This window comes from Aotus nancymaae, unplaced genomic scaffold (assembly GCF_030222135.1).
Source record: "Aotus nancymaae isolate 86718 unplaced genomic scaffold, 86718_ANA_hifiasm-v0.15.2.pri h1tg000015l_0, whole genome shotgun sequence".
Taxonomy (NCBI): Eukaryota; Metazoa; Chordata; class Mammalia; order Primates; family Aotidae; genus Aotus; species Aotus nancymaae.
The window spans coordinates 5,394,769-5,420,761 of NW_026988426.1; the positions used below are offsets into that span (position 1 = coordinate 5,394,769).

General features: G+C 43.2%; 1 protein-coding gene across 1 annotated transcript in view; it reads right to left on the reverse strand.

The window, feature by feature from the left end:
- The window catches only part of SDK1 (sidekick cell adhesion molecule 1), a 652,070-nt gene that overhangs the window by 213,285 nt on the left and 412,792 nt on the right, over positions 1-25,993 (reverse strand). Inside the window, exon 16 of the mRNA XM_021675988.2 lies at positions 25,234-25,415. Coding sequence (XP_021531663.2) covers positions 25,234-25,415 — 182 coding nt within the window. The remainder of the gene's footprint in view (positions 1-25,233; positions 25,416-25,993) is intronic.

Here is a 25,993-nt window from a genome sequence, read left to right on the forward strand (position 1 = left end):
TGACACGGCCACGTGGTGGGACCGTTTGGTCCTTTCTTAAGAAGTTAAACATGCGCAAGCCACGTGACCTGGCAATCCTGCCCCTGGGTGACTGTGCACAGGAGATGTGAACGTTTACATAAAAATCTATATGAAGCAGGGCATAGTGGCTCACACTTATAATCCCAGTATTTTGGGAGGCCGAGGTGGGAGGATTGCTTGAGCCCAGGAGGTTGAGACCAGTCTGGGTAACACAGCAAGATTCCCGTCTCCACAAAAAAATAATTTAAAAATTAGCTGGGCGTGATGGTGCACACCTGTGGTCCCAGCTAGTTGAGAGGCTGAGGTGGGGGGATCACGAGAGCTTGAGAGGTTGAGGCTGTAGTGAGCTGTGATTGCACCACTGCACTCCAACCTGGGCAACCGAGTGAGACCCTGTCTCTAAATAAATAAATATGTACACATATAAATAAAATCTATATGCGATATTCATAGCAGCTTTAATAATTATCCCAAATTGCAAACACTCTAAGTTTTTAAACAAATGGATGGGAAACAAAATTGTGGTGCATCCATGGAATGGGACGCTACTCAGTAGCAGAAGGGAACAAAATACATATACACGTGAACACATAGGCGAATCTCAAATGCATGACACTAAGGGAAAGAAGCCAGATTCCAAAGACTGCACACTGCACGCTCCACTTATATGATGTTCTGAAACAGGCAAAGTATTGAGAAGAGAAAACAGCAGTGCTTGCCAAAAGCTGGGGCAGGGTGGAGGGGTAATTATAGAAGCACAAAGGTGTTTGGAGGAGGTAATAGAAATCGTCATATCTCCATCACAATAGTGAATGTGGGCTAACGATGTTTGTCAAAATGTATATGTAACTGTACACCAGAAAGGGTGAATTTTACTGTATGTAAATTGATACCACAATAAATCTCACTTTTAAAACATGCTCCAGGCAGGGCATGGTGACTGACACCAGTAATCCCAACAATTTGGGAGGCCGAGGTGGGAGGATAGTTTGAGGTGAGAGTTTGAGACCACCCTGGGCAACAGAGTGAGACCCTGACTCTATAAAACATAAAAAATTAGCCAGGCATGGTGGCGTGCACCTGTAGTCCTAGCCACTTGGGAGGTTGAAGTGGCAGGACGGTTTGAGCCCAGGAGTTTGAGGTTACAGTGAGCTATGATCCTGCCATTGCACTCCAGGTAACAGAATGGGGCCTTGTCTCTAAAAAAAATAAGACAAAGCAAAATGCTGCACATTCTTTGATACTTTTCCCACGAAGAGGTGGTGTCTATGTCTGAAACCCTTCGATGTAGGCTCTGAGACTGCTTGACCAATAGAAGATGACCCAGGTCCTATAAGCTAGCAACTTCTCATTGGAGCAGCCATAGGAGGGTGAGGATCCTGAGACTGCAGGCTGGCGAGGCCAGGGGTAGCTGCCCCAGTGGACAGTGCAGGGAACCAGCCTTCCTGCCTTCCTAGCCACAGTGCCAATGTGTGCACAAGACATCTTCCCAACTGAATGAGTGGCACAAACAGTCACATATCCAAACCCTGATCCAACTCCTGACTCACAAAATCATGACATATCACAGGTGTTGCTTTTAACCTCCAGGTTTTGGGGTAGTCAGTTAGGCAGCAATAGATGACCAGAACAATCTCTGCTAAAAGGAAAAAAAACAAAAGAGGGGAAGGAGAAAAAGGAAGAAAAGGGAAAGGAAAGAATAAACACCAGGAGCTATTGGGAAAAGACCAACAATTGTTGTGACGTTTTCCCTTAGAACCCACAACCTCTGGGGTTGAGGAAGGCATCTCGTTCTCATTAGGTTTAGCTCCAGGGTTTCATGAAGCCCAATTACTGACTCTGGAATGCCAGAATACCAAATATCAAACATCGTTAAATTCTCTAAAATAAGGCTACACAGATCATATGCAAGAAAAAAAATTTGCATAATTTAAATAAGTAGTTGTTTTCTGAAGATTCAAGAGGATGTCTGTATCTTTGCTTGACTGCAGCACAATCCTCACATCAAGTTCTGGTCCTGCATCCTGGAAGCAGTGCCTCTCGGGCACACCATGGTTACACAGAAACAAATTCCTAACTGAGCTGGCCCGTGTAACAAGGCATTTCCCCTACCTTCTCATTATGTGGGCTACCTAAAACCACCAGCTCTTACACTTACTCTACCTGGGCTCCTGGCTGTGACACCCATTCTACCTGTCCCCATGACACCCACTTTACCTAGTCCCTGGCTGTGACACCCAGCCTACCTGTCCCCATAACACCCATTCTACCTAGTCCCTGGCTGTGACAAACACTCTACCTGTCCCCATGACACCCACTCTACCTAGTCCCTGGCTGTGACACCCTCTCTACCTGAGCCCCTGACTGTGATACACACTCTACCTAGTCCCTGGCTGTGACACCCACTCTACCTAGTCCCTGGCTGTGAAACCCACTCTACCTAGTCCCTGGCTGTGACACCCTCTCTACCTGAGCCCCTGACTGTGACACCCACTCTACTTGTCCCCATGACACCCACTCTACCTAGTCCCTGGCTGTGACACCCACTCTACCTAGTCCCTGGCTGTGACACCCACTCTACCTGTTCCTGTGACACCCATTCTACCTGAGCCCCTGGTGTCAGATTCAGAGCCTGACCTGTGGGCACACATTCTCCTTTCCCAGTCACAGGACAAGGGACATTCTAAAGCCTGTTTCCTCTCTCTCAATACCCTAAGCTTAATTCAAAAAATCTCCAAGCCTGCTTTTATTCCCAGGTCCTCAGCTTCTCTTTGTCCTAATTATTGCCATCAGAAGTGACTCAGAAATTTGTTGACAATGGAATTAAAAATGCCCTCAAGCAAGAAAGAGTTACAGCCAGCAAATCCTTCTTGACAGTGTTGAAAATAAAAGAGCGGTTATGGTTGGGAAGGTCTTAATTATGAGGGTTACATAACTCTACCCCTTCTTAAGCCAAAGACAAGGGCTTAGTCCCACTATGCCACAGAAAAGTGAAGGCAAAAGGGGTTTCAGCCATGCAGGGTGGCCTCCTGCTGCTCAGACTAAGCTTCCAGGGACACTTCCTCCCTGGATGATTAGCATTAGGCTCTTGCTGTGCCTCCAATGCCAGGCCTGGAGGCAGCCTGGTGACGTGACAGGTGTTATGCTCCTTTCTGGTTTTCATTGAGCAGAAAAATATCTTTTCATTGGATAATTCCCCCTACGAAGGCACACACCTGAGCAGGTTCACAGCCTAAACCCATTCAACACGGTCTTGATGCTCACAGCCAATGACAAGGTGTTCTGTCCTGAAGCCCCCAACACTCAGGGAATAATCACAGGTGAAAGGAGAAACCGGAAAAGCAGTTTCAGGCACTAGGGGTTTTATTTGTCATGGAAATGTGCAACCTGAATCAGATAGTAGCAGTTTCTCCTACTTGGAGAGGGGATTTCTGGGAGTGGGCGGGGAAGATGGAGGCGGGACAGTGCAGTAGTCTCTCACTGTACCTCGGATGGGTTACAAAGGGGCCAAGACACTGATGTCTGTTAGTTTTCAGAGCCATAAACCATGGTTTACAGTCATTCAAAAATTTGCAACTGTTGAAATTACATTTCATGCTGTTTTCACTATACAAATGCTGTGTTTTCACTACACACACACATTGCACATTGCTTAGTGAAAGAAGCCACTCTGGAAAAGGCACGTGTTGTGTGATTCCAACTATATATGGCATTTTGGAAAAGGTCAAACTATGGAGACAGCAAAAAGACCAGTGACTGCCAGGGGCTGGCAGTCAGGAGGGATGAACAGGAAGAGCACGGGAATTTCTCGGGCAAGGAAAAGTCTTCTGTAGTCTCTAACGGTGGATACATGTCACTATACACTTCTCAAAGCCCACAGAATGCACAGGGCCAAGCGTGAACCCTAACGTAAACCATGGATTTTGGGTAATGATGTGTCAAGGTAGGTTCACCGATCGTAAGAAAGGTACTGCTCTAGTGGGGGATGCCAATAGAGGAACAGGCTGTGTACATGTTGGACAAAGAGTATATCAAAACTCTTTGAACCTTCTACTCAATTGTTTTGTGAATCTGAAACTACAAAAAAAAAAAAAAAAAGTAAAAAGAAGCTATGCATGTGGTTCCTGTAATCTTTCTAAAACCAATTACTCTCTCTGGAGGATCTACTGCAGAGAGGCACAAGGTGGCTGAGCCAGGTGGCACTTTCCTGACACCCCCACGGACTCCTCGTTATCAAGCTGTTTTATTTCAGTTGCAGGTTGTTTCTTATATGCGAATTTGTCTGTACCAGGCATAGGACCAACTGATACAGGAGCTAGAAAGGAATTATTTAGGCAGATAGTAAGGGTAAAAGTCCTTGGCAAGGCTTCCCTTTTAACAAAAAGCAGCTCCCAAATCATTTCTTTTCTAACAAAGATCAGCCTGAAAAATCGAGCTGCAGACATAGATAAGCAAGCTAGAAGTTTGCACAGGTGAATGTTGGCAGCTGTGCCAGTAGAAAAGGGCTACCTGAGGGCCAGGCATGTTCAACACGGAGGCCCTGTCTTCCCTTTTCTTTGTCACTATGTGTACAGTAAAAACACAGGCAACATGGTGCCAGCCAGGCAGAGAACCCATCTGCACAATAAAAGATTAGGGTGAGGGTGGCCACATTTTCCCACACTATGCAAATGGCACATCTAGTCCTAACCAGTTTTTCGTGCCTTATGCAAATTGCACACCTGCTCTGACCAATCTTTCGTGCCCTATGTAAATCAGACATTGCGTCCTCCAGCTCATCTGTAAAACCCTTTGCGTTTTGCTGCTAACTGGAAAAACCCGCTCGCGACCCCTCTGCAGGAGAGAGCTCTTCTCTCTTTCGCCTATTAAACCTGCACTCTAAACCTCACTCCTTGTGTGTCCACGTCCTTGACTTTCTTGGCGTGAGACAACAAACCTTGGGTATTACCCTAGACAACGATGCTGCGTCACAATGTGGCTCGACTTGTGTGTAAGGAAGTTGTGAGCTGTACGGACCCCCAGGTTGAAGGCCACATACCCTAAGCACACCCAGATGAACCAAGCATGTAACCACGGGAGGAACCTAAGAGCTCAGGCAGAGGAGCAGGGACTGAGTTAAGAAATGGACACTGCAAAGCTGGAGCCAGGATTCAATCAGATCAAGCTCTGGCATTACCCCATTGCAACATCCAATTCGATCATGCCTCATTACCCTATACGTATAAAGCCCGGCACAGCCCGCAGCCTGGGGAGACAGATTTGAGTCTTTCCTCCTTCTCCTCACCAGTTGACTTGCAGTAAAACTTTCTTGCTGCAAAAACCTAGCACTTCAGTGTCTTCCTGTCTTGCAGGGGCAGACGAACCCAGTTTAGTTCAGTAACAGGCTCAGCATGTGAGGGCATTTTTTATTCAAGTAGTTGGCTAGTATTTTTACCTATATGACTAAATAAAATGTATGATTATGTTTATAATTATTATCTGGCATTAGGTGTTCCTTATTAAAATAAAAATGATTTATAAAATTTTCTTCTCACCCAGATCCTCCCCTTCTTTCCTGGCTACTGATGTGTAAATTCAGCAAGATCTGATTTTTGATGGAATCTCAAAATACTGTTTTTATAACTTTTTAAAAATGTTACAGTAAGTTGCATAATTAAATCAACTCAGTAAAGAGGACTGTGGGGTTTTACAGCTTCAAATAATTGACTTTTCAAAATATTTTGGATCAGAGATGACATAATTGACATTTATATTCATGAGTTTTTCAGAACTTTAATTGTCCAATCGAAAAAAGGAATGTCATTATTGCCTATTTTGCTTAATGCAGGCTTTGTTTTTTTAATTTTTTTTACTTGATTTATTTCAAAACATTCTTGAGGATTTATGCAATCAAAACTTTTTTAAAAGTTAATTTTTGAAGCCATTGAGGCCTACAGGCCACTTTATATACTTTTATATTTAAATATATACATATTTGGTAAAATTATTTTTGTTGATCTTTTTAATACTATTATATATGTGTAGAGACATATTTTCCCATCATAAATAAAAGACATTTTTTAATTAAAGAAAAGTCATCAAATGTGCCAAGTAGAGTAGTAAAAAAAGTTTCTACTCAGGAAATATAATGAAAATGATCTCAAATTCAGATTTGCATTTTCCAATAATCCTGTCTTCCTCTGTCTCAGACGTTGTAGTTAATGAAAAAGGAATCAGAAGATGCAATGACATCAGGCAAATGATGCCGGCACCCTTCCCTAAGCATTGATCTCACACAGAAAAAGATGAGAACTAGAAAAATTGTCTGGAGTTACACAATAAGAAGCAGGAGTATTTATGAGTGGGCCACAACTGTGTCAGACTGAATACAAGAAGCTAGTTACAATATCCTGCATTTAACAGCCAAAAGCCAAAATTCCTTCTGCAATTGCAGAATCCCTCATTTTGCCAGGCTGCATTACAAACTGTCAGTAACATGTTTGAGACCAGTGAAGCACAGGAAAGAAGAGAGGTACCACTTTCGAATAATACCATTAGAAGGTGTGTGGGTGACAGGCCAAATGACCCAGAGACAACCCAGTGTAGAAGATTATTAAATCAAACAAGCTTCTACTGCAGATTGATAAGTGCTGATGTTAGTAATGGCACCTGGTGTATACCATGAGTCTGAATCCCTCAAAATAAATGCTTTGAACATTATTTATAGTACAAAAAATACTACCTGTTTTTGATTGTTTGCCCTGGTCATAGACTCTGGCCATGAAGAGTTCAGAGTTTGAGTTTCACTGGGCCTCAATACAGATATCTGCGAGGAAGTGGGGAGGCCAGGGATGGGCAGAAGAAGAAGTTGCCCCCACACTCCAGCAGTAGTTGAGGCCTCAGTGGATCCTATGGGAAGCTCTGAAATAGAGGTGTCTTAAGTTGTCCTCAACTGACACAAGGGGATTGGGCTTTCCTATGGCCATGGGAGCCAGCCATTAGCCACAGGATGATCCATGGGAGGGGTGTCAACTTGGTCAGGCAGTTCCCAGAGGAGGTCACAGCTGCAAACCTGGCAGCCCATGTGCCAGCTGTAGGATAGCTGTGTCACCCTAAAGAACTGACCTGGGTGGCAGCAGTGCAGTATCTACCGCATACCAGACAAGCTGCTGGGGATGAAAGGGTCAAAGCTTACATAAACACTTTGGAATATATAATAGATAAAAAATTAAAAGTTTTGGATACCAATGCCAATAGAAAGGTATAAACACTTTATAGCAAAATTCAATCTGAAAAGCCTGGGAATCAAGAAATCCACTGTTGTATTCACAGAGAAGGTCTCTAGGCCTATAGAGCTGTATTCCTCATTAAGTGATGTTATCAGAATGAAATCCAAGATGCTATGGTCCCAATTGCTTTTTGCTTTGTGAAAAATATGGAATCGGAATACCACTTTTAACAAAAGTTGTTTATTTTCTTTCTCTTTCTTTCTTTCGTTCGTCCGTCCATTCATTTTTCTTGCTCTTTGCCTAGGCTTGGATGCAATGGTTCAATCATGGTCCACTGCAGCCTCAACCTCCCAGGCTCAGGCAATCCTCCCAACTCAGCCTCCCGAGTAGCTGCAACTACAGGTGAATCATCATACTCAGCTAAGTTTTTGTATTTTTTTGTGAAGATGGGTCTTGCTATGTGGCCCAGGCTGGTCTCAAGCCCCTGGCTTCAGGCAATCCTCCCACCTCATCCTCCCAAAGTGTTGGGATTACAGGTAATGAGCCACCATGCCTGGCCCAAGAATTCCTTTTGAGAGAGTCAGACTCATGATGCCCATCAAGTGTTGTTACTAACATCAGTCCTCCCAGTGTGCAATTTAATGATCTTCTAGATTAGGTTTGTCTCTGGTCATCTGACATGACATCCATGCATCTTCAAACAATACTATTCAAAAGGGGAACCTTAAATTTCCTATTGCAATTTCAAATTGACATGCATTGGCTGTCCAAACAAAGAGTTTTGCAAGAATCTGTGAACAAAGCATCATTATCATCATCATTGTTGTTAATATTTTTGGTGAAGGGGTCACACTTTGAAGATTGGTTATAGCAGAGGTTACTAGTATCAAAAATGGCCTCTTAAATGACATTTTTGAGCATGTGAGTGAATGGAATAGATAGCTGCAAGACTCTGTGTGAAAGTATACCATCTTAGTTCAGGCTGCTATAACAAAAATATCACAGACTGTGTAGCTTATAAACAACAAACATTTATTTGTCACAGTTCTGCAAGCTGGGATGTCCAAGATCGAGGCAGATTTTGTGGCTGGTGAGGGCCTATGTTCTTATAGATGGTGCCTTCTAACTGTAATCTCATATGACAGAAGGGACTAGCTAGCTCTCAGAGGTCTCTTTCATAAGAGCACTAATCCCAACCAGCCCTCATAATCTAATCGTCCTCCTCAAAGGCCCTATCTCCTAATACTATCACTTGGGGGCTACCATTTTAACATAAATTCTGAAGGTACAGTGATAGTCAGACCATGGCATATACTAACATGAATGTGTAAAATGTATGGATTCAAAGCAAAATTTCAACTACATTATGGAGTTAAAAACTGTGAGATATAATAAAGAAGTCAGTGTTTAAGCCCTAAAGAAAAATAATTAAGACTGATAGAGTGGGATCCATGTAGGTCTATGGAAATGCCCATTATTTTGAAATACTTAATATTAAAAACATTTGATCAGATTCTAAATCTATTCACATTATCACAAAACCATTTATTACTTTTGTCAAAGAAATAAAAGGAAGAGCTGTTAACCTAAAGAAACACTCTACCCTTATAGGATAATTTAAAGAGACTTAATTATCTGAATTCTAGTTAATGGCAAGAACAAAGTTTCTCTAAACTTAAGAAAAAGCAGTAAATAATCTCCTGGCAATTGTGACCTCCTACTTGGGCAAAGGCTTTCTTAACAATTGTGGCTTTCAAATATTTGAAGAGGTTATCATTAACAGTCTTGAAGGAAGTCATCACAAGAATAAAACCAGGTGTAGAAAATGTTATGTTCACCAATCAAGCTCAAGTTTCCCACTAAAAACCTTAAAAGAGATTTTTGATTTGGAAGTTTCATACAAATTCAGCATTTAATAGTATGGACTGAAACATACTTGAAGCATTTCAGCCCATTAAGGTTATTATTATTATTATTATTGATTTGTAGATTTTCCCATCTTTGTCTAGCAGGAGCCTCTTTAAGTCAGCCTAAGAGTCTTTTTGACAAGCCCACGTTGATAGCTGACAGTGTAGCCTCTTTGCTTTTTGGAATGATGAGATGTTCCAAGCTCATCTTACACATTACCTGCATCTGACCTGCAATCATGTATTTATCTAAGAAGCTTGCTTATTTTTCTAGTGCTAGGAAGCTCAATGCCACTAGTTAAGTCTTATTTCTAGGCTTTTTTGTAGAAGAAATCCTCTTTTTTTAAAAGGTAAAATCACTATAGTCCCAATTCAGATTTAAAGTTTTGACTGGGGTGAAAATCTCAGTTCCCAAAGACATCAACATAATCACTCAGTTGCTTTAGCCCCACAACACTCATACAATGATTTTATATACACGTATATATATATTTGAGACTATAATTTTAATATATATATTTATATATATTTACATATATAATTACATATATATATGTATATATACACACACACACACACACACACATATATTTGAGACTGAGTCTTGCTTTGTTGCCCAGGTTGGAGTGTAGTGGTTCAATCTCAGCTCACTGCAACCACTGCCTCCCGGGTTCAAGTGATTCTTCTGACTCAGCCTCCCGAGTAGCTGGGACTATAGGCATGCACCACCAAGCCCAGCTAATTTTTGCATTTTTAGTAGAGACAAGGTTTCATTATACTGTCCAGTCAGGTCTCAAACTCCTGACCTTTCGATCCTCCCACCTCGGCCTCCCAAAGTGCTGGAATTATTATAGCATGAGCCACCATGCTTAGTTACATAACGGTCTTAAAGACAGAAATCTGCCATGCCACTCCCACCAACACTCTGACAGCTGAAAACAGATGAAGACCTTTTTTTTTATCCTTAGAGTACATCCCACTAGGATGTACAAATTTTCATCTTTCAAAGTTACTTGAAATACTTTCCTTATTGTTATGCCACCAGCTCAGTACACAGTTCTGTCCCTTTGCTTAACTTTGCTTACAACATTTTAGAATTTCTTTTCCAAGGTTTTTAAAATATTAATTTAGTGCTGGCCAGGCATGGTGGCTCATGTCTATAATCCCAGAACTCTGGGAGGCCAAGGCGGTTGGATTGCTTGAGGTCAGGAGTTCAAGACCAGCCTGACTAACACGGTAAAACCCTGTCTCTACTAAAGATACAAAAAAAAAAAAAAATTAGCTGGGCGTGGTGGCAGGTGCCTGTAATTCCAGCTACTCTGGAGGCTGAGGCAGGAGAATTGCTCGAACCTGGAAGGTGAAGGTTGCAGTGGGCTGAGAATGTGCCATTATACTCCAGCCTGGGTGACAGAGTGAGACTTCATCTCAAAAAAAAAAAAAAAAAGGTTAATTTAGTGCTATGAGTAGATAAAATATATTTACATTCTTTCAAAGCCAATTCTATAAGCAAATGTATTCAGAGAAGCCCGATTTCTGTTTCCATGCCTTCTTTTTCCCCACAGCTCTAGTTCTCAAACTCTTCCTCTTTCTTTGTTATGACATGTAGTAATACCCCATTGTGTGGATATACCATGGTCTATTCAGTCTGACTCTTAATGATGGGCATTTTGGTAGAGTCTAGTCTTTTGCTATAACAAATGGTGTTGCAGTGAATAGTCTTGTACCTGTGTCTTTTCATTTGTTTGCAAGTTCATTTCTGGAACAAACTCCTAAAACCACAGTTGGTGAGTGAGAATGGAATATACAGGTTAACCAGTTATTACTATTATTGTCTTCCATTAAGGACTGTATCAGTTTGTGTTTTAAATGAAAAAGAATTAGAAACCTAGTTTTCTTTTTTTTTAAATGGAATGTTGCTCTGCTGCTAAGGCTGGAGTACAGTGGTGCAATCTCGGCTCACTGCAACCTGCGCCTCCCGGGTTCAAGCGATTCTCCTGCCTCAGCCTCTAGAGTAGCTGGGATTACAGGTGCCCACCACCACACCTGGCTTTTTTTTTTTTTTTTTTTTTTTTTTTTTGTATTTTTAGTAGAGATGGGGTTTCACGATGTTAGCCAGTCTGGTCTTGAATTCCTGACCTCAGGTGATCCACCCTCCTTGCCTCCCAAGGTGTGAGTCACCATGACTGGCCTAAGAATTAGAAACATTTTTAAATGCTAAAGATAATTTTCATTTTGAAATATTTCAAATGTACAAATAATTTCGAATTGTATAAAAACATAAAAAAATTGTTTGAGGGTGAGCTGCTAGCATGAGCCCCATTGCCCCCAAATACTGGAGTATGGACACTCACCAGGTAACCACAATACAGCCATCAAAACTAGGACATCGGCATTGACACATCACTGCCATCTAATCTACGATTTCTCCTGTTTTCCCCACCATGTCTTCTGTAGCAACAGAATCCAATTTCGATCATATGTTGCATTTAGGTATCACGTCTCTTTCATCTTCTTCAATCTGGAGTAGTTCTTGACTTTCATGACCTTGTCATTTTTGGAGGCTGCAGTCCGATGTCATGTGCAATATGTTCCTAGTTTGAGTCCATCTGAGGTTTCTTTTTAACTAGATTCAGGCTTGTATTATATGTAGGAATAGCACAGAGTGGAGGCTGTGCTCTTTTCATTGTATCCTATCCAGTGGTACACAATTCTGAATTGTCCCATTATTGGTGATGTTAACTGCCAGATTTCTCCAGCATCAAGTTATTCTCTTCTTTTTTCTTTGTGATATATACATATTTTGTGAGGAGTATATCTCATTCCTCATCAAACTTCTCCCACTAATTCTAGCACCCAATGATGTGTTTGGATTGAATTAATTAGGGGTTCTATCATTGCATTTCTAGTAGCAATGAATGATGGTGCCTCTTCCCCCTCCCCTGAGCCTCATCAGAGTATTGTCAAACTTTTGAATTTGTATCACACTGATCCGTGAGAGATAGTGACTCTGTGTAACATCACTTTTTATGTGTGCTACTTTGACAAGGTTGAGCATGTTTTCTTGTGGTTACAGGCCATTTGCACTTCTGTTAACTCTTGTTTCACACTGCTTGCCCATTTTTCTTTTAATTCTTTTTCTTCTGTGTTTTAGAAGCTCTTAATATAGAGATATTAACCATTTCTCTGAGATATAAACGGAAAATATTTCCCCCAATTTGCCATTTGTCTTAAACTTGCTTATTGTATTTTTTGCATATAGAATATTTTGGCTTTTTAAAACTTGTAAATAGTCAATTCATCAATCTTTTCATTTATTCTTCTAGATTTTGAGTCATTGTTAGACAAGTTTTTTCCACTTCCAGGTTAGAGAGACTAAAGCAACTGTTTTATTCTAGTACTTGTACAGTTTCATATTTTTAATATTGGTTTTAATATTGATATCTCTGATCCACTTGTAATGTATCCTTGTATATGGGAATAGGGAATGGATACAGTTTTGTATTTTTTCCATATAGGTATTCACTTATTTCAATAATGCTTATTAAAAAGTCTATTTTATTCAGTTATTCAGGAAGCCCTTCGATTATACATTAAATTTGCATATCTAATGGGGTCCATTTCTGGGTTTTCTGTTCTGTTCCATGTATCTTTTAGTCTTCCACCAACAGACACACCATTTTAGTTATAGAGCTTTATAATATGTTTTAATACCTAAAGGAAACTAGTCCACCCTCATTACTTTTATTTCAGGAGTTTCCTGGCTATTTTTGCTCATTTGTTTTTATGAATAAATTTTAAATTTTCTAGCTCTAGAAAAAAAATCTTATTTTATTGGGGATCATGCGACAATTCTAAATTCACACAGGGAACACTAACTTCACTGTGATGTTGAGTCTTCCTGTTCAAGAACATGGTCCATTTGTTTACACCTACTCTAGTGACTTTCAGGAGCATTTGCAGTTTTCTTCATCTATGTTGGGTATTTCTTGTTAAGTTTATCCCCAGCTTTCTTTTCTTTTCTAATGTTATTCTGTTACTGTAAATGGGATCTTATCTTTGATTATAACTTCAAGCTGTGTTTTGCTTGTGCATATGAAGTCGGTTTGTTTTTGCATGCTGATTTTATAGCTTGCTAGTTTACTAAATTCTTTATTGTTCATAGCAGTTTCCAGATATCAGATCTTATTATCTGCAAGTAAAGATAGTTTCATCACTTCCTTTTTGGGCCTTATACCTCTCCTTGCTTTCTCTTGTCTACAGCTGTGGCAAACATGTCCAGTTCAATTTTAAGAGCAGAGAAGGCTGTGGGCATCCTTATGCTTCTGGCTTCAGCAGGGATGCCTGTAGGGTTTCCCAATCAAGCAGATGGAGAACACAGATCCAGGGGCTGGAGGTACATGCACAGTTTACCATATTGAATAAATGTCAATACATTTCTATTTTATTATATGTTTGTACTCCAGATGGGTGTTGAATATTGGCAAATGTCAAAACTGTATTCTTGGAATAAATCCTACTTGAATACGATCTACTGTTTTAAATGCACTGTTGGACAGCTGGCAGGGCTCATGTTTATAAGTCCCAGGTGTTACATTCTTCTACCTATCAATGCCTAAAGAAGGTTCCCAAATTAGAGTGTGCATTAGAATCACCTGGAGGACATGTTGAAACACATATGAAAGTTCTGACTCAGTGGGTCTGGGGTGAGGCCCGAGAATTTGTATTTCTAACAAGCTCCTTAACTAGGAGATGTGAATCCTGTTGGTCCATAGAACATCTTTGAGAACCACTGCTGTAAATTTCCTATTCTAATTATTTTCTCCTCCCTCCCATCCTCCTTCCCTTTTAATCTACCTAATTTTCTACCTTCCTGTCTGCTTTCTTTCTTTCCTCTCTCTCTCTCCCTCCCTTCCTCCATTCTTCCCTTGGTTGTTGCTTTGAATATATCTAGATCCTAATTAATTGGTTGATAGAAACCCCCTACTCTCATCCCCACAAGGCTTTTCTCCTCTCCTCTACCAGGACTGTGTGCTGCTGGTTATAGCCCCCAGAGTCTGTGACTATGTCCAGCAGGAATTTTCCCTGCCACTGAAAAGAGAGACACACATTTTTATTTTCTATATTTAAGTCAAATAATGTGATGAAATTAAAGCTTATTTGCAATACCCCTGAGTAAAGATAGTTACTATTCATCTTCCCTTTCATCTACGTAAATGGAGAAACAGTTGAAAATATGGTTAATCAGAGGAAACCTGTGCTGACCACGGAGCTACAGGATGTTTTGGAGATTTGCAACATGTCAAATAAAATTAATAAAGTTATATTAGGAGGTGCTGGGATAGCAATTCATGGGCCTTCTTGGGCCAGGTGAAAGTGACTATCCAGGCCTCTGTGGTAAGAAATGAGTGATTTCTACATCCTACTTAGCATCTTTATGGGACTGTGCAAACCCCACCTAAACATGCTAAGGAGCCCACTGAGAATGCTGTAAAATCAGCTAAATTTAGCACAGAAGGAAATTAGAGTGCACTGTCCGATATTCTAACATGCCCAGTTGAATTTACTAAAGCAACACTACCTTACTTGTTACAGATAAGCCATGAAATCTCAGTGTCTTAACACAGTGAAATTTCACCGTCCATGACCCTCAGGTGCAATATCAGTTCTCCTGGGTGCTGGGCAGCCTTCACTGGACTATTCAGGGCCCATCTGCTGGCTCCCATCTCCTCTAGCAGGCCAGGGGCTGGGAGCCCAGCGGCCAGTCAGGGCAGCTGCTTCTACTCCATGCAAGAAGCATGAATCTTCATGTCCTTGCCACAACGGCACACCCCGTTTTTCATGATCCCAAATGTATACAGTTTCAAATATGAGGGACTGATACATTTATCCAGAACTTACTGGGGGTTCGCAGGTGTCCATTTCTCCAGGTTACCTCATAGAATTAAACGTATACACCTTTCAAACCAGGGAGCAGTGAGCTTATTACCTGGAAGAATTACTGGCCGAACACCACTGGGTGGGTGTATATATTACAATTTGTGTGCTGGGTGTTATCGTTAATTCCAGATTGTTCTGGGCCACGGCTGAGCTCTTGCGTTGTTATGGTTCTTGCAGTTCTGATACACCTGAAGGTTCTCAATGCATTAAACATTTCTATCGCATTATTAGGTTAACAAACATTTGACGAATAGGCTCGAGTATCTTTTCTGATGGCCTTGAGAAGAAAATACTTTAACACTTAAAAACGTGTTGTGTGTCCCTTTCTGAACTTATTTTGTTTCCAAATCTTTATATGCCTGGCATTGAGGAGAACCATTTGGGGCCAGTGTTTAGGCTGGGGTCGGGGGCACAGCAGATGGGGAGAGCCCGCAGGCCCTGGCAGGCTGTCTGCACACTGAGCCCTTGTGAACCCAGTCCTCTGACTCTGAAGCCAGTTGGGAACAAGACGATATTTCTATTCATGAAATACCATTTTCATTCCTAAAATACATCTTCACTTGCACCAAACATCAAGCTTACAAAACACAGGCCCAAGGCCGCCTCGAGTCGGTGGAAGCTCTAGCTGCTTGCTTGGGCTCCGGCCCACTTGGTGTCTCCTCCTCTTCCTCTCCTGACCCTCGTTTCCCATGCACCTGTCTGCATGCATTTTCCACATCTGAACATTGCATGTCTGTGGTTTCTCTTCTGTTCTTCCCACGATCAGCTCTCCTCTCCAGCTATGGGTCAAGCAGCCTTTCCACACAGTACAGGGACTGAGGCCCTGAGGGTGAGTGCTGCGGCCTGGTGTGTCCAGGGTGCTGAGCGGCATACCTCCCCAACGTTGGCTGGGGACACGTTCATGGACATCATTTCCCCATGCACCTTCTAGGCTGCAGTCCAGATTCAGCATTTCCAGCAGGGGAGGGGGAGGAAAGAGTCTGCATTTAGGCTCCTGAGCAAAGCCAGGCTCAGCATGGGCAGCACCCAGGAAGGATTGCTGTTGGACGTCACAATGCAGAAAGACAGGAAGGCCTAACCCACATATGACAGGGCTCGGGGCTGCTTTCTTCCGAGATTTCGAGACAGCAAGAGTTGGGGCAGAAGGCAGGGTGTGGTGCTGAAGATGGAGATTAAACTGGCGCAGCTTTGGGAATTGAAACAGGAATGATAAGCCCTGTGTTTTTAATCAGACATCTATTTATGCTGTGTTTACTTAAGGGTCAGGCATTGTGCTTGGATATGGGGATACAGATATGAAAAGACAAATCCGAAACAGCCCCTGCCCTCACGGGGTTCCTAGGCTAGTAGGAAAGACAGTCCTGCGAATCACAAAATAAGGCGATGCTCATAGTAACTTAGACTGGTTTACCTTTCCACATGTCCTCTAGTAGCAGGTGAAGGGCAAGTCCCAGGAACCCCTTCCCTGTGTACACAGAGGTGATCTTCAGGGATACGAATGCTATACCCCACCCTCCCTGCTCCATCCCAGGCCTCCACTCTGTGCTTTGGCTGGCGGCCCTGCTCACGCCCTCGCTCAGACCCTGTCTGTCTTTACAGTTGGAGGAACAAGACAGGCTTCACAGCCCAGACCTGAAGAATTCTCGGTTTGATAGAGGCTTTTTCTGAAAGGGAGGTAAGAGTCAGTCAAACCAAACAGCCTGTATTGCTGGAACTCAGTATTCTTCAAACTGTAGGTCACAAATACACTCACGGATAGGGAAATCAATTCAGTGGTCACAGCTTTTTAAAGAATGAAACAGAATGGAATAGAACAGAAAATACCAAAGTACATCATACACTGAGAGAGTTGCTATTGTTCCATGAACGCTGTATCAGTGTCTGTATGTGTTGGGTTTCAATGCAAAATAGAGTTCTCATTGTGCACTGTGGTCCAAAGTATCCAGAGACCACTGCAAGCCTGCCCTCCATGGCAGCAGAGTGAGAGGAGCACTTATGCCTTTTCTACTCCACATAGTCACGGCAGGGGGAATCTGGAAGTAATTCTTCACCATGCGTGATACATTTAGGATGAAAAAAAATAAAGGTAAATTGTAGTGACGGCAGATGATAGCCTGGGCTTGGGAGCCCAGCAGACCCAGGTTTTGGTTCTGGCATTTCTCAGCATTGTCTAGCTATGTCACTTTGGGAAAGTGAGTTGCCTCTCTGAGATTCCATTTTTGCCTCTGTCAAATAGGGCTTTGATGCTTATCTTGCATGACCACCAGGGATGCATGGAATAAGACAGTGAGTGTAAGGGCGCAGCGCAGCATGGTGAAGGCTGACATACAGTGGCTTCCCCTAAAGCGCGAGCTTCCTGCTCTTTCCTTTCCTTCAGGTTCTGCAAGACCAAATAAAGCCCATGCCTAATGGAACAGCCCATATCTATTTTGTTCAGCTTTTACTTAGTGTTTTAGGTAATGCTGGGAGAATCTGGAACATTATCCTATTCTGCAGGTACAGCCTGAGGTCTAGAAAGTTGGAGGGATTGAGAAACAAATCTTTCGTGCAATGTCACTTAATGCCACATTGAGAATTTCCCAAGAGGAGATAAGAATGGGGCTTGCAAACAGAGTGCCCATTTATAATCCTTGCTTTAGAAAACCTTTCACAGTCCAAGTGAACATTTAGGAGCCTTTACGAATGTTTTAGAAATGTGAATAACCAAATGTTTTTTCCATTTCTTTTAAAATATGAAATATTTCTCTTTCATTATAAGGTAATGTTCTGAAACCAGAATAAATCATCATAGCACACATATAGCTGTTATAAGAAGAAAAATGATAAAGAAATAAAGCCAGGAAAAAAGAAGGTAAAATCTTGGTGTTCTCAGAACGATTATTTATAGCATAATTTGTCTTTGGACCCCTTATAGAAAAACCAACATCTGCATCTTAATGGATGAATTTCAAAAAATGGATAGAAGGAGTCTGCATATACATACAGACTTATTTTAGGACAAAACTGTAATCGATGACACTTTCTATCCTGGCCAGGTCTAGTTTTCCACACTCAGGTTCACCTGAAAACTTCACAGCCATGTTATTTCTGTGTCTTTCATTCCTATTTGAACAATTTCTAAAAAAAACTGAATTTGTGAGCCCAACAGCGAATCCGCATCGAATGTGAACTACTGATTGCTGCAAATGACTACAGCACTCTCCCTTCCAAGCTACATTATTAGAAAGTTGCTGAAGTCAACACTGGCAGTAAGAAAAATGTTTCTAATTATACTGGGCACTTAGTTATACACGACTTACACTCTACGGATTTTTTCCACTCGAAACCAACAGCGTATTGATTTCTGAGTAAATTTAAGTTATTTGAATTTAAAATTCTGGAGTAAATTTATTTTCCATTTCATTGTGGGTAATCATCATGGAAATCTGACATGTGGAACTGAGTCTGCTGGAGTTTCAGGTCACAGCTTCTGTGACAGAACCAACCTTTCCTCTCACCCCTCGGAAAGTTCACTTAGCTGAAACTGTATTAGAGCTTTGCTGCTCAATTTGTAAGTTAATATGTCCCATTTTAAAATGCCTTGAGCTGAAAAGGTTATGGAGGCGCTTTTAATAAAATCTATTAAATGCGATTGGCAGACAAGATAATGGTGGATGGTAGATGGAGGGGTATAAGAAAAGCCAGGAAAGTTAGAGGGTTTATATTAAGTAATCCCCATGTGTCCAAGGTGCTAGCCCATGCTGAGAACTTGTACAGAACTGGAGTTGACAAACCATGCATTTTAAATATATCTCAGCCATAAATGGGATTGAAAAGGAAAATGAGGCGTGACCAGTGAGTACTAGGTTCAAATGGCTTCAGGGGTCAACATCGTACTGTGCTGACTACCTGCTGCTGATCTTCCTTAAGGATCTGCCTTGAAGGAAACACATTTGAGACCAAAAATCATGCTCTAAAAGAATGAGCTGCTACCTCCCCTCCGCAGCAAACAGCTTTTCTATTGTTCCGTGCCTGCTGCTGGTGCCAATGAGGGCAGCCTGCATGCCCTCCCCTCCCTCAGCCCAGCAAATGTTGCATCACTGCTAAGTTCTCTTCGAGATGGACAGCCTAGCAAGTTCCACATCCGCCTCATGATAGCGCACGGGGCCCCATCTTTCCCTGGTGTTCTGATACTTTCTCAGAAGGCACTCAGTCCAAGGCCCTTGTTAAAGTCAAGATGAATTACTTCTCATTTCCCTGGATGCATCAAGCTGCCATTCGCTGAAGGGAGGAGGAAAAATGAGGCTGGCTGGCCTAGGGCTTCCTTCCCCTCCTGGCTGGGCATCTCCTGCCTTCTGCATGCTCTCTGACACACTGTCAAATTCTGTTTGTAGACATTACAATAATTTCCCAAATTATGCTGACAAATAATTAATTTTATGAGTTATGCTTTCCCTTTCAGTATAAAGGCGTTTTAATTACTCCCTTTTCAGCTTCAAGGACCTACTCAGGCCTCTAGGCTGCCTTGACAATCAGTGCTAATAGCTGGGGGGTGTACTTCAGGCCCCTAAGTGGGGCTCCCGGCCGCAAATAAGCACTGAGCACTTCATGCCCAAACAGCTCCACGGAGCTGGGGCCTGAAGTTGAGAGGCCTTCAGGGGAATGGGGGGCCTGAGGCTGAGGGGCCCTCGGGGGATGGGTGGGGAGCCTCAGGGTATGGGTGAGCCGCCATGGCCTGGAGGACCTGTGCATTTACAGTTTTCACTCAGTGTGAGCCCATTGTCAGGAAATTTCATCTCACTTAGACAGTGAGGCAGAAGCTGAGCTTCCCCTCCCATATCCATTCCCCTTTCCTTCCTTAACAAGGGACAGAGATGTGTCCGGCTGAAAGGCCACACTGCCAGCCTCTCCCACATAGAGAGAATTCCAGGAATTGTAAGCAGAGTCAGCAACAAATGGGACTTCTAAGGAAGTTCCTTAAAGGTGGGCATACTTGTCCCTGAGGCACAGCCCTGAGCCTTCCTCCTCCTTGCCTTCTTGAGTGGGGATGCAACGGCTGACACTGCAGCAGCAGGTGTGCAACTTGAGGCACGTGCCGAAGTGGCAGGCAAAAAGACAAAGAACCCTGAATCTCTGATGACCCTGGAGCTGCCGCTATGACTCTGCCCCACCCACTGCCCACTGCCCAACCCCCTGATGTGAGAAAACTAAAAACACTGCTCCATCTTGTTAAGCTCCTGTCACTGTGGGCTTGTTTCTAGCAGTGAGACACCATTCCTAAGCAACACAGACAGCTGCAAACTCTCAGGTGCCCCCGCAACGTGGATCACAGTGAGTGCCTCTTTAGCCACGGCCCTCAAGTGCACAGTACGTTTTCTGGGTGCTGACTGAGGACTCTTTGAAGCACGCCCAGCACCTTGATCTGCGGATAGATGAGGGGTGACCATGCATGAGTGAGGCTGATCTCTTCGACTTCCTGCTCATATTTCATGAATTTCAGTCTCACCTTCGGGGCCAGACTGCAGGTCCCCAAGGATGATGACATGCCAGGTATCTTTCCTACCCTCGGAATCAGGGCTCGTCCAACAACTCCGTGCATGCCACAGGCCCTCACATCAATTCTTGAGTCTGTTTGATTTTACTGTCAGCAAGATTGCCCCCAGATCTCTTCCTGTGCAATGGCCCCTATGGAAGCATTCAAAGACTGTAGCAGACACTTGTCACAGTGGAAAAAGGAATACAGACAAAGCACCACTGCTGGCATGTGTGAGATGTCTCGTCTTCAAAGTCTTTTCACATGTAGTATCTCATCTTCTTTTCACAGCACCCTTGGAGTCAGGACAGTTCTACAAATGGAAACCAGAGGCTTGGAACGGGTACAGGTGCTTCTTGAAGGCACATTAGTAGTAAATGCGGAGAGTGAGGCCTGGATAGACTCCCAGGAAGGGCTCTTTTGGGATTCACGCATCCAGAAAGATGTGTAAAATATATGTGTGTGTGAAACCTGTCGTGCTCACCCAGCTGCCATCATGGTCCCCCTGAAGCATTCACGGTCCCTCTTGTCACTCTGCTTCCTCATATGTCACCTTCTAGGCAGATCCTTCTCTGTCCTGTTCATTACGTCTTCCTCTCCAAAGCCAGGCAAGCATCGCCCGTCTTCCCTTCCCCTTCCCAGCTCTTTCCAAACTGGTGGTCTGATGTCCTCTCCTAGCTGTGTCCTGTCACGGAGGGGAATGTGGATTTGGGACAGAATTCATATGCTCGCTTCATTCTGTTCCGTGGTGGCATGGCTGACTGGGAGGTCCTTGAATAGCTCAGAGGGATAAGTGCAGTTGACTATACCAAGGCATCAAGGCTGTGTAGCCAGCCATGTACCCCAGGCCACGGGCCACCTCCTCCTGCAGCCTGCCACATGCCTGACACCAGCCACATCCAAAGGACAGTGTCCTAATGCTTTGGTCAGTAAGCATTATCACCCCCAATTTGTTCTGGGACTCAAGCATGCCCCTTGAACAAAGAAGGGTCAGATGGGTGATGCCTGGCATCTTGAAGCTGTCACAAGCCTGAAATGTTCTGCCTAGTGACCCAGGAATGGGTATAGGGTTGGAGTCAGGGTCTGGAAGAAAAGCATGACATGACCTGCCCAATCCCAGCAAGCTCCAGGGAGATTCCCCAGGGGCAATTACCATTCTACCAAGCACACGGGAGTCCGAAACATGCAGAGAGGGAGGGCTGAGTCCCTCACAGGGAAGACAGAGCCACCTGTGTTTCCACACTGGGCTTAGTAGGGAACAAAAGAGGACCATCCACGTCCATACAAAGGTGTTCCAGGGAGTGCCAAAGTGGAAGACAACAAGACAGGAATTATGACCGTGTCTGCTGGGTGTCCGGAGACCCATGAGGGACTCTGTGTGCTGACCACCAATATCAAACACCCAAGCAAGGGAAGGATGGTGCTGCTAAAGAGTCAAGCTGCAGATGGGAAACTGCATGTGCAGCATTACTCACTCATGAATAGTGGGGTTTTTTTTAAAGCAGATATGATGAACCAGATGTGGAACAATCCAAGTCAGGTTCTCATCATATGTGGGAAAAAGTTCGTTCCCAGAGCAAAGCATAATTTAATAATTTCCCCATCCAGAAGACTGCTTGGATATGGAGGTGGGAAACCACCCATTGAGCCACCATCTTAGGGGGAACCCTGTGCCCCAGCCCACTAGTCTAAGTGCAGTCCCTCACCAACTAGCCTGAAATCTCCTCTCAAGTCCTAGTGACATCAGAGGCAGCCATTATTGCTCAGAGAACAGCGGTCTTGTCTCGGAAGCCTGGATATCAGTGCTGGTTCTGCCTTTGTGGCCATGTGATTTCAGACCAACTAAATTCCAGCTAGCTAATATTCAGCTTCCTTATGAACAAGTGCCTGAATATGAAACTTGCCCTGCTCTATCTTATAAATTGTCCGCACTTTGATGAAGGGTCCAGGCCCTGTTCCTGTTTTTATACCCAGTCCCATTGCACAGGAGGTGCTGAGCCTGTTCCTGTTTTTATACCCAGCCCCATTGTACAGGAGGCACTGGGAGGTGCTTGTGGAGCAGAAACTGCATTTGTTTACAGAGTTGCTGGAAGGCACAACCCTGGAATCCATGTGAGCTGTTTTGAAAACGATGGCATCCCACCAAGACTTACATTCCTATCCCTTCTCGTTGCCAGCCTTCGGAGCTGGGGGACATGCATTACTTCATTTTTTTGTCTCTGGAGTCCCTGCTGCCCTTCTCTGCTCCCTGCCTCCCACCTTCCCATGCACAGATTACTCCTCCTAATGCAGCATGTTGCTCATGTCACTCACAGCTCTTAAGCCTTTAATGGTTCCCCAATGCCAACTGAATAAAAGCCAGAGTCCAAAGCCTCAAAGCCCTTCTCAATTAGGTGGAGATCCACTTCCCTCTGCCCCATGCAGAACTCAAATGCACTGTCAAGAAAATGAAACAGTCATGATTAATAGTAATAAGGGATTACTAATAGCAATATGAGTCTTTTAAATGTTTCTAAGTTTACTGTTACTTTATTAAATACCCTAATTAAAGCAAATGCTAACTGTCCAGGTTTTCAGCCATTTTCCTTTTCAAATGAGTAATCAAGAATCACTTGCAGATGGACAGGTCCTTCCTGGCTGTCCTGCGTTTTAAATATTTCTGCTAGTTACTGTGCAGGCAGAACTGACTGCACTTAATTTATAAAAGAGGATTTATGGACTTACAGATGACAACAGACAGCCAATCAATAAGGGATGATAATAACAGCATGTAATATCAAGGAACATTAGGTCTCAGGCATGATTTGGGGAGAGAAGTGGGCAGTTAGAAACCTTATCATTTGAAAAAGGTCAAGGTCTGCTAGCAATAAAAATGCCTAAGCAAATAAAATCACACCTGTGAATCAGGCGAGAGCATAAATCTCAGAGCGAAAAAGGATTTTAGACTTTGTAGAAAAATGCGTTTTTTCTTTGTAGAAAAATAGTGTAAACTGCGTTTACACTATTCTGCAGGGTTAGGGGGAAATGGAAGTAAATAAACAAGAGCAGAGCTGAGAGGTCAGCCTTAAACAATGCCATTTCCTAACTCGATTTTTAAAAGTGTGCTCTAATCTCACAGTGATTATAAGCTCAAGGCAAAATGGAACTGACATTTCAACTGCATTATGGTTAAGAAAAAGTTATAACTTTTTATGTGTAACTCGCCTGGAAACCACAGTGACTTAGTACCAACAATTCCAGACATGATTTCCATCGGGGAGCTGCTGTAAATCAGTTTGGAAAACATTTTCCTCTTGTGAGTCTGAAACGTGGGGAGACTTCCAGAAGCAGGCAGCACACAGCCTCGTGGTCTCCAGGGATGGAGCTCCATTTACAAATTGCAGGTGTGTCCAAGTGTATCCCAGAATTGGAATGAGTGTCTTTGAAAAGGTGTTGAAACTTCCAAAATACCAGTCCAATGCAAAGGATGACAAATTGCTTTGTAGAAGACCTCTGTGGTTGCTTGTGTAGTACGTTTTTAGGTGGAAATTTGAAGTTGTGTTTATGAAAAAGATAATGTACACAACTCAGGACTTAGAATGTACAAATTAGGAAATTGCTGTGTGTACTGTGAGAAGATTTTCACAGTATTCTTTTGATGAGCAAATGTTTCTCCATGATTCGGTCTATAGAAGTTAATGCACTGAGGCTGGGTGCGGTGATGGCTCATGCCTGTAATCCCAGCACTTTAGAAGGCAGAGGCGGATGGAACATGCGGTCAGGAGAGCAAGACCGTCTTGGCTAACACAGTGAAAGCCCGTCTCTACTAAAAATACAAAAAATTAGCCAGACATGGTGGCACACGCCTATAGTCCCAGCTATCCCTGGGCAAGGATTTGGGCTGCTGTAGGACAAATGAGGCTGCCTTGGGAGAGGGTCTGTTTATTCCTGCTAAGAACAGTAACAGTGAGATGCAGATGCGGAGGGGGTTTCTAACCCTCGCACCTCCTGGGGCTGACACCTGCATCCTTCAAAAATAGTGGAGGAACCAGATGTGGTGGAGAGCCTGCAATGCCATGCCCAGGTCTCACCACATATATTTTAGAACCACTGGTTCTATGACATTTACGTCTGGTCAATTTTTTCCAGGGGTGGGGGCAGTTTTTATTGATCTAGTAGATTGTCTGCTTGTGTAACTGAAAAAGGCAACCAAAGAAAAGTACCAAGTTGCAAATTCTATGACCAATAATCATGTTATATCTTTAAAAATACTGTGAAGAATAATCATGCTCTTTGAAAAACACTCACAGTATCACACAGAACTCCACAGCCAGCTTTCCTGCAAAAACCTACAATCATTCCATTTAAAAAAATCCAGCTCTGCAGACTTTTCAAGAATAGATGTACCCGCTAACGAGTGTGTACCGAAACGTCCTTTCCTTAGTCACTGAAAAAAGGAGCTGGAATATTATTTGTCTCCCGTCTACTGTACTGCTTTAGTTGAGGAATAGCTGGAGAGATCCCATTAAATATGTGATGAATTTTCTTCTAAACGCTCCCTGGGGGACTGAATTCTCTGTTTTTCTCTCTAACACACTCCAGTCCAACTTTGCAAATCCCACTCCCTGGCGAAGATTCCGCCAGCTCGTGGTTTTAGAGACAAGCTTACCTCCTTGCAAGGTGTACTCGGTGACGGCCCTGCTGAAGATGCCCAGGCCGGCCCCGTTGTACGCTGCCACCTGTATCTCGTACTGTGTCCAGATGATCAGGTCCGTCACCAGGCAGTAGTTCACCTCCGGGCTGGTGATGTTCCGCTGCTGGTACTCTCCGGGAAGGCCGGCCAGGCGGTACCTGCCACGAAGGAAGCCCATCATGGTAAAGAAATAACTGGACCTTGAAACTGCGTTTACACTATTCTGCAGGGTTAGGGGGAAATGGAAGTAAATAAACAAGAGCAGAGCTGAGAGGTCAGCCTTAAACAATGCCATTTCCTAACTCGATTTTTAAAAGTGTGCTCTAATCTCACAGTGATTATAAGCTCAAGGCAAAATGGAACTGACATTTCAACTGCATTATGGTTAAGAAAAAGTTATAACTTTTTATGTGTAACTCGCCTGGAAACCACAGTGACTTAGTACCAACAATTCCAGACATGATTTCCATCGGGGAGCTGCTGTAAATCAGTTTGGAAAACATTTTCCTCTTGTGAGTCTGAAACGTGGGGAGACTTCCAGAAGCAGGCAGCACACAGCCTCGTGGTCTCCAGGGATGGAGCTCCATTTACAAATTGCAGGTGTGTCCAAGTGTATCCCAGAATTGGAATGAGTGTCTTTGAAAAGGTGTTGAAACTTCCAAAATACCAGTCCAATGCAAAGGATGACAAATTGCTTTGTAGAAGACCTCTGTGGTTGCTTGTGTAGTACGTTTTT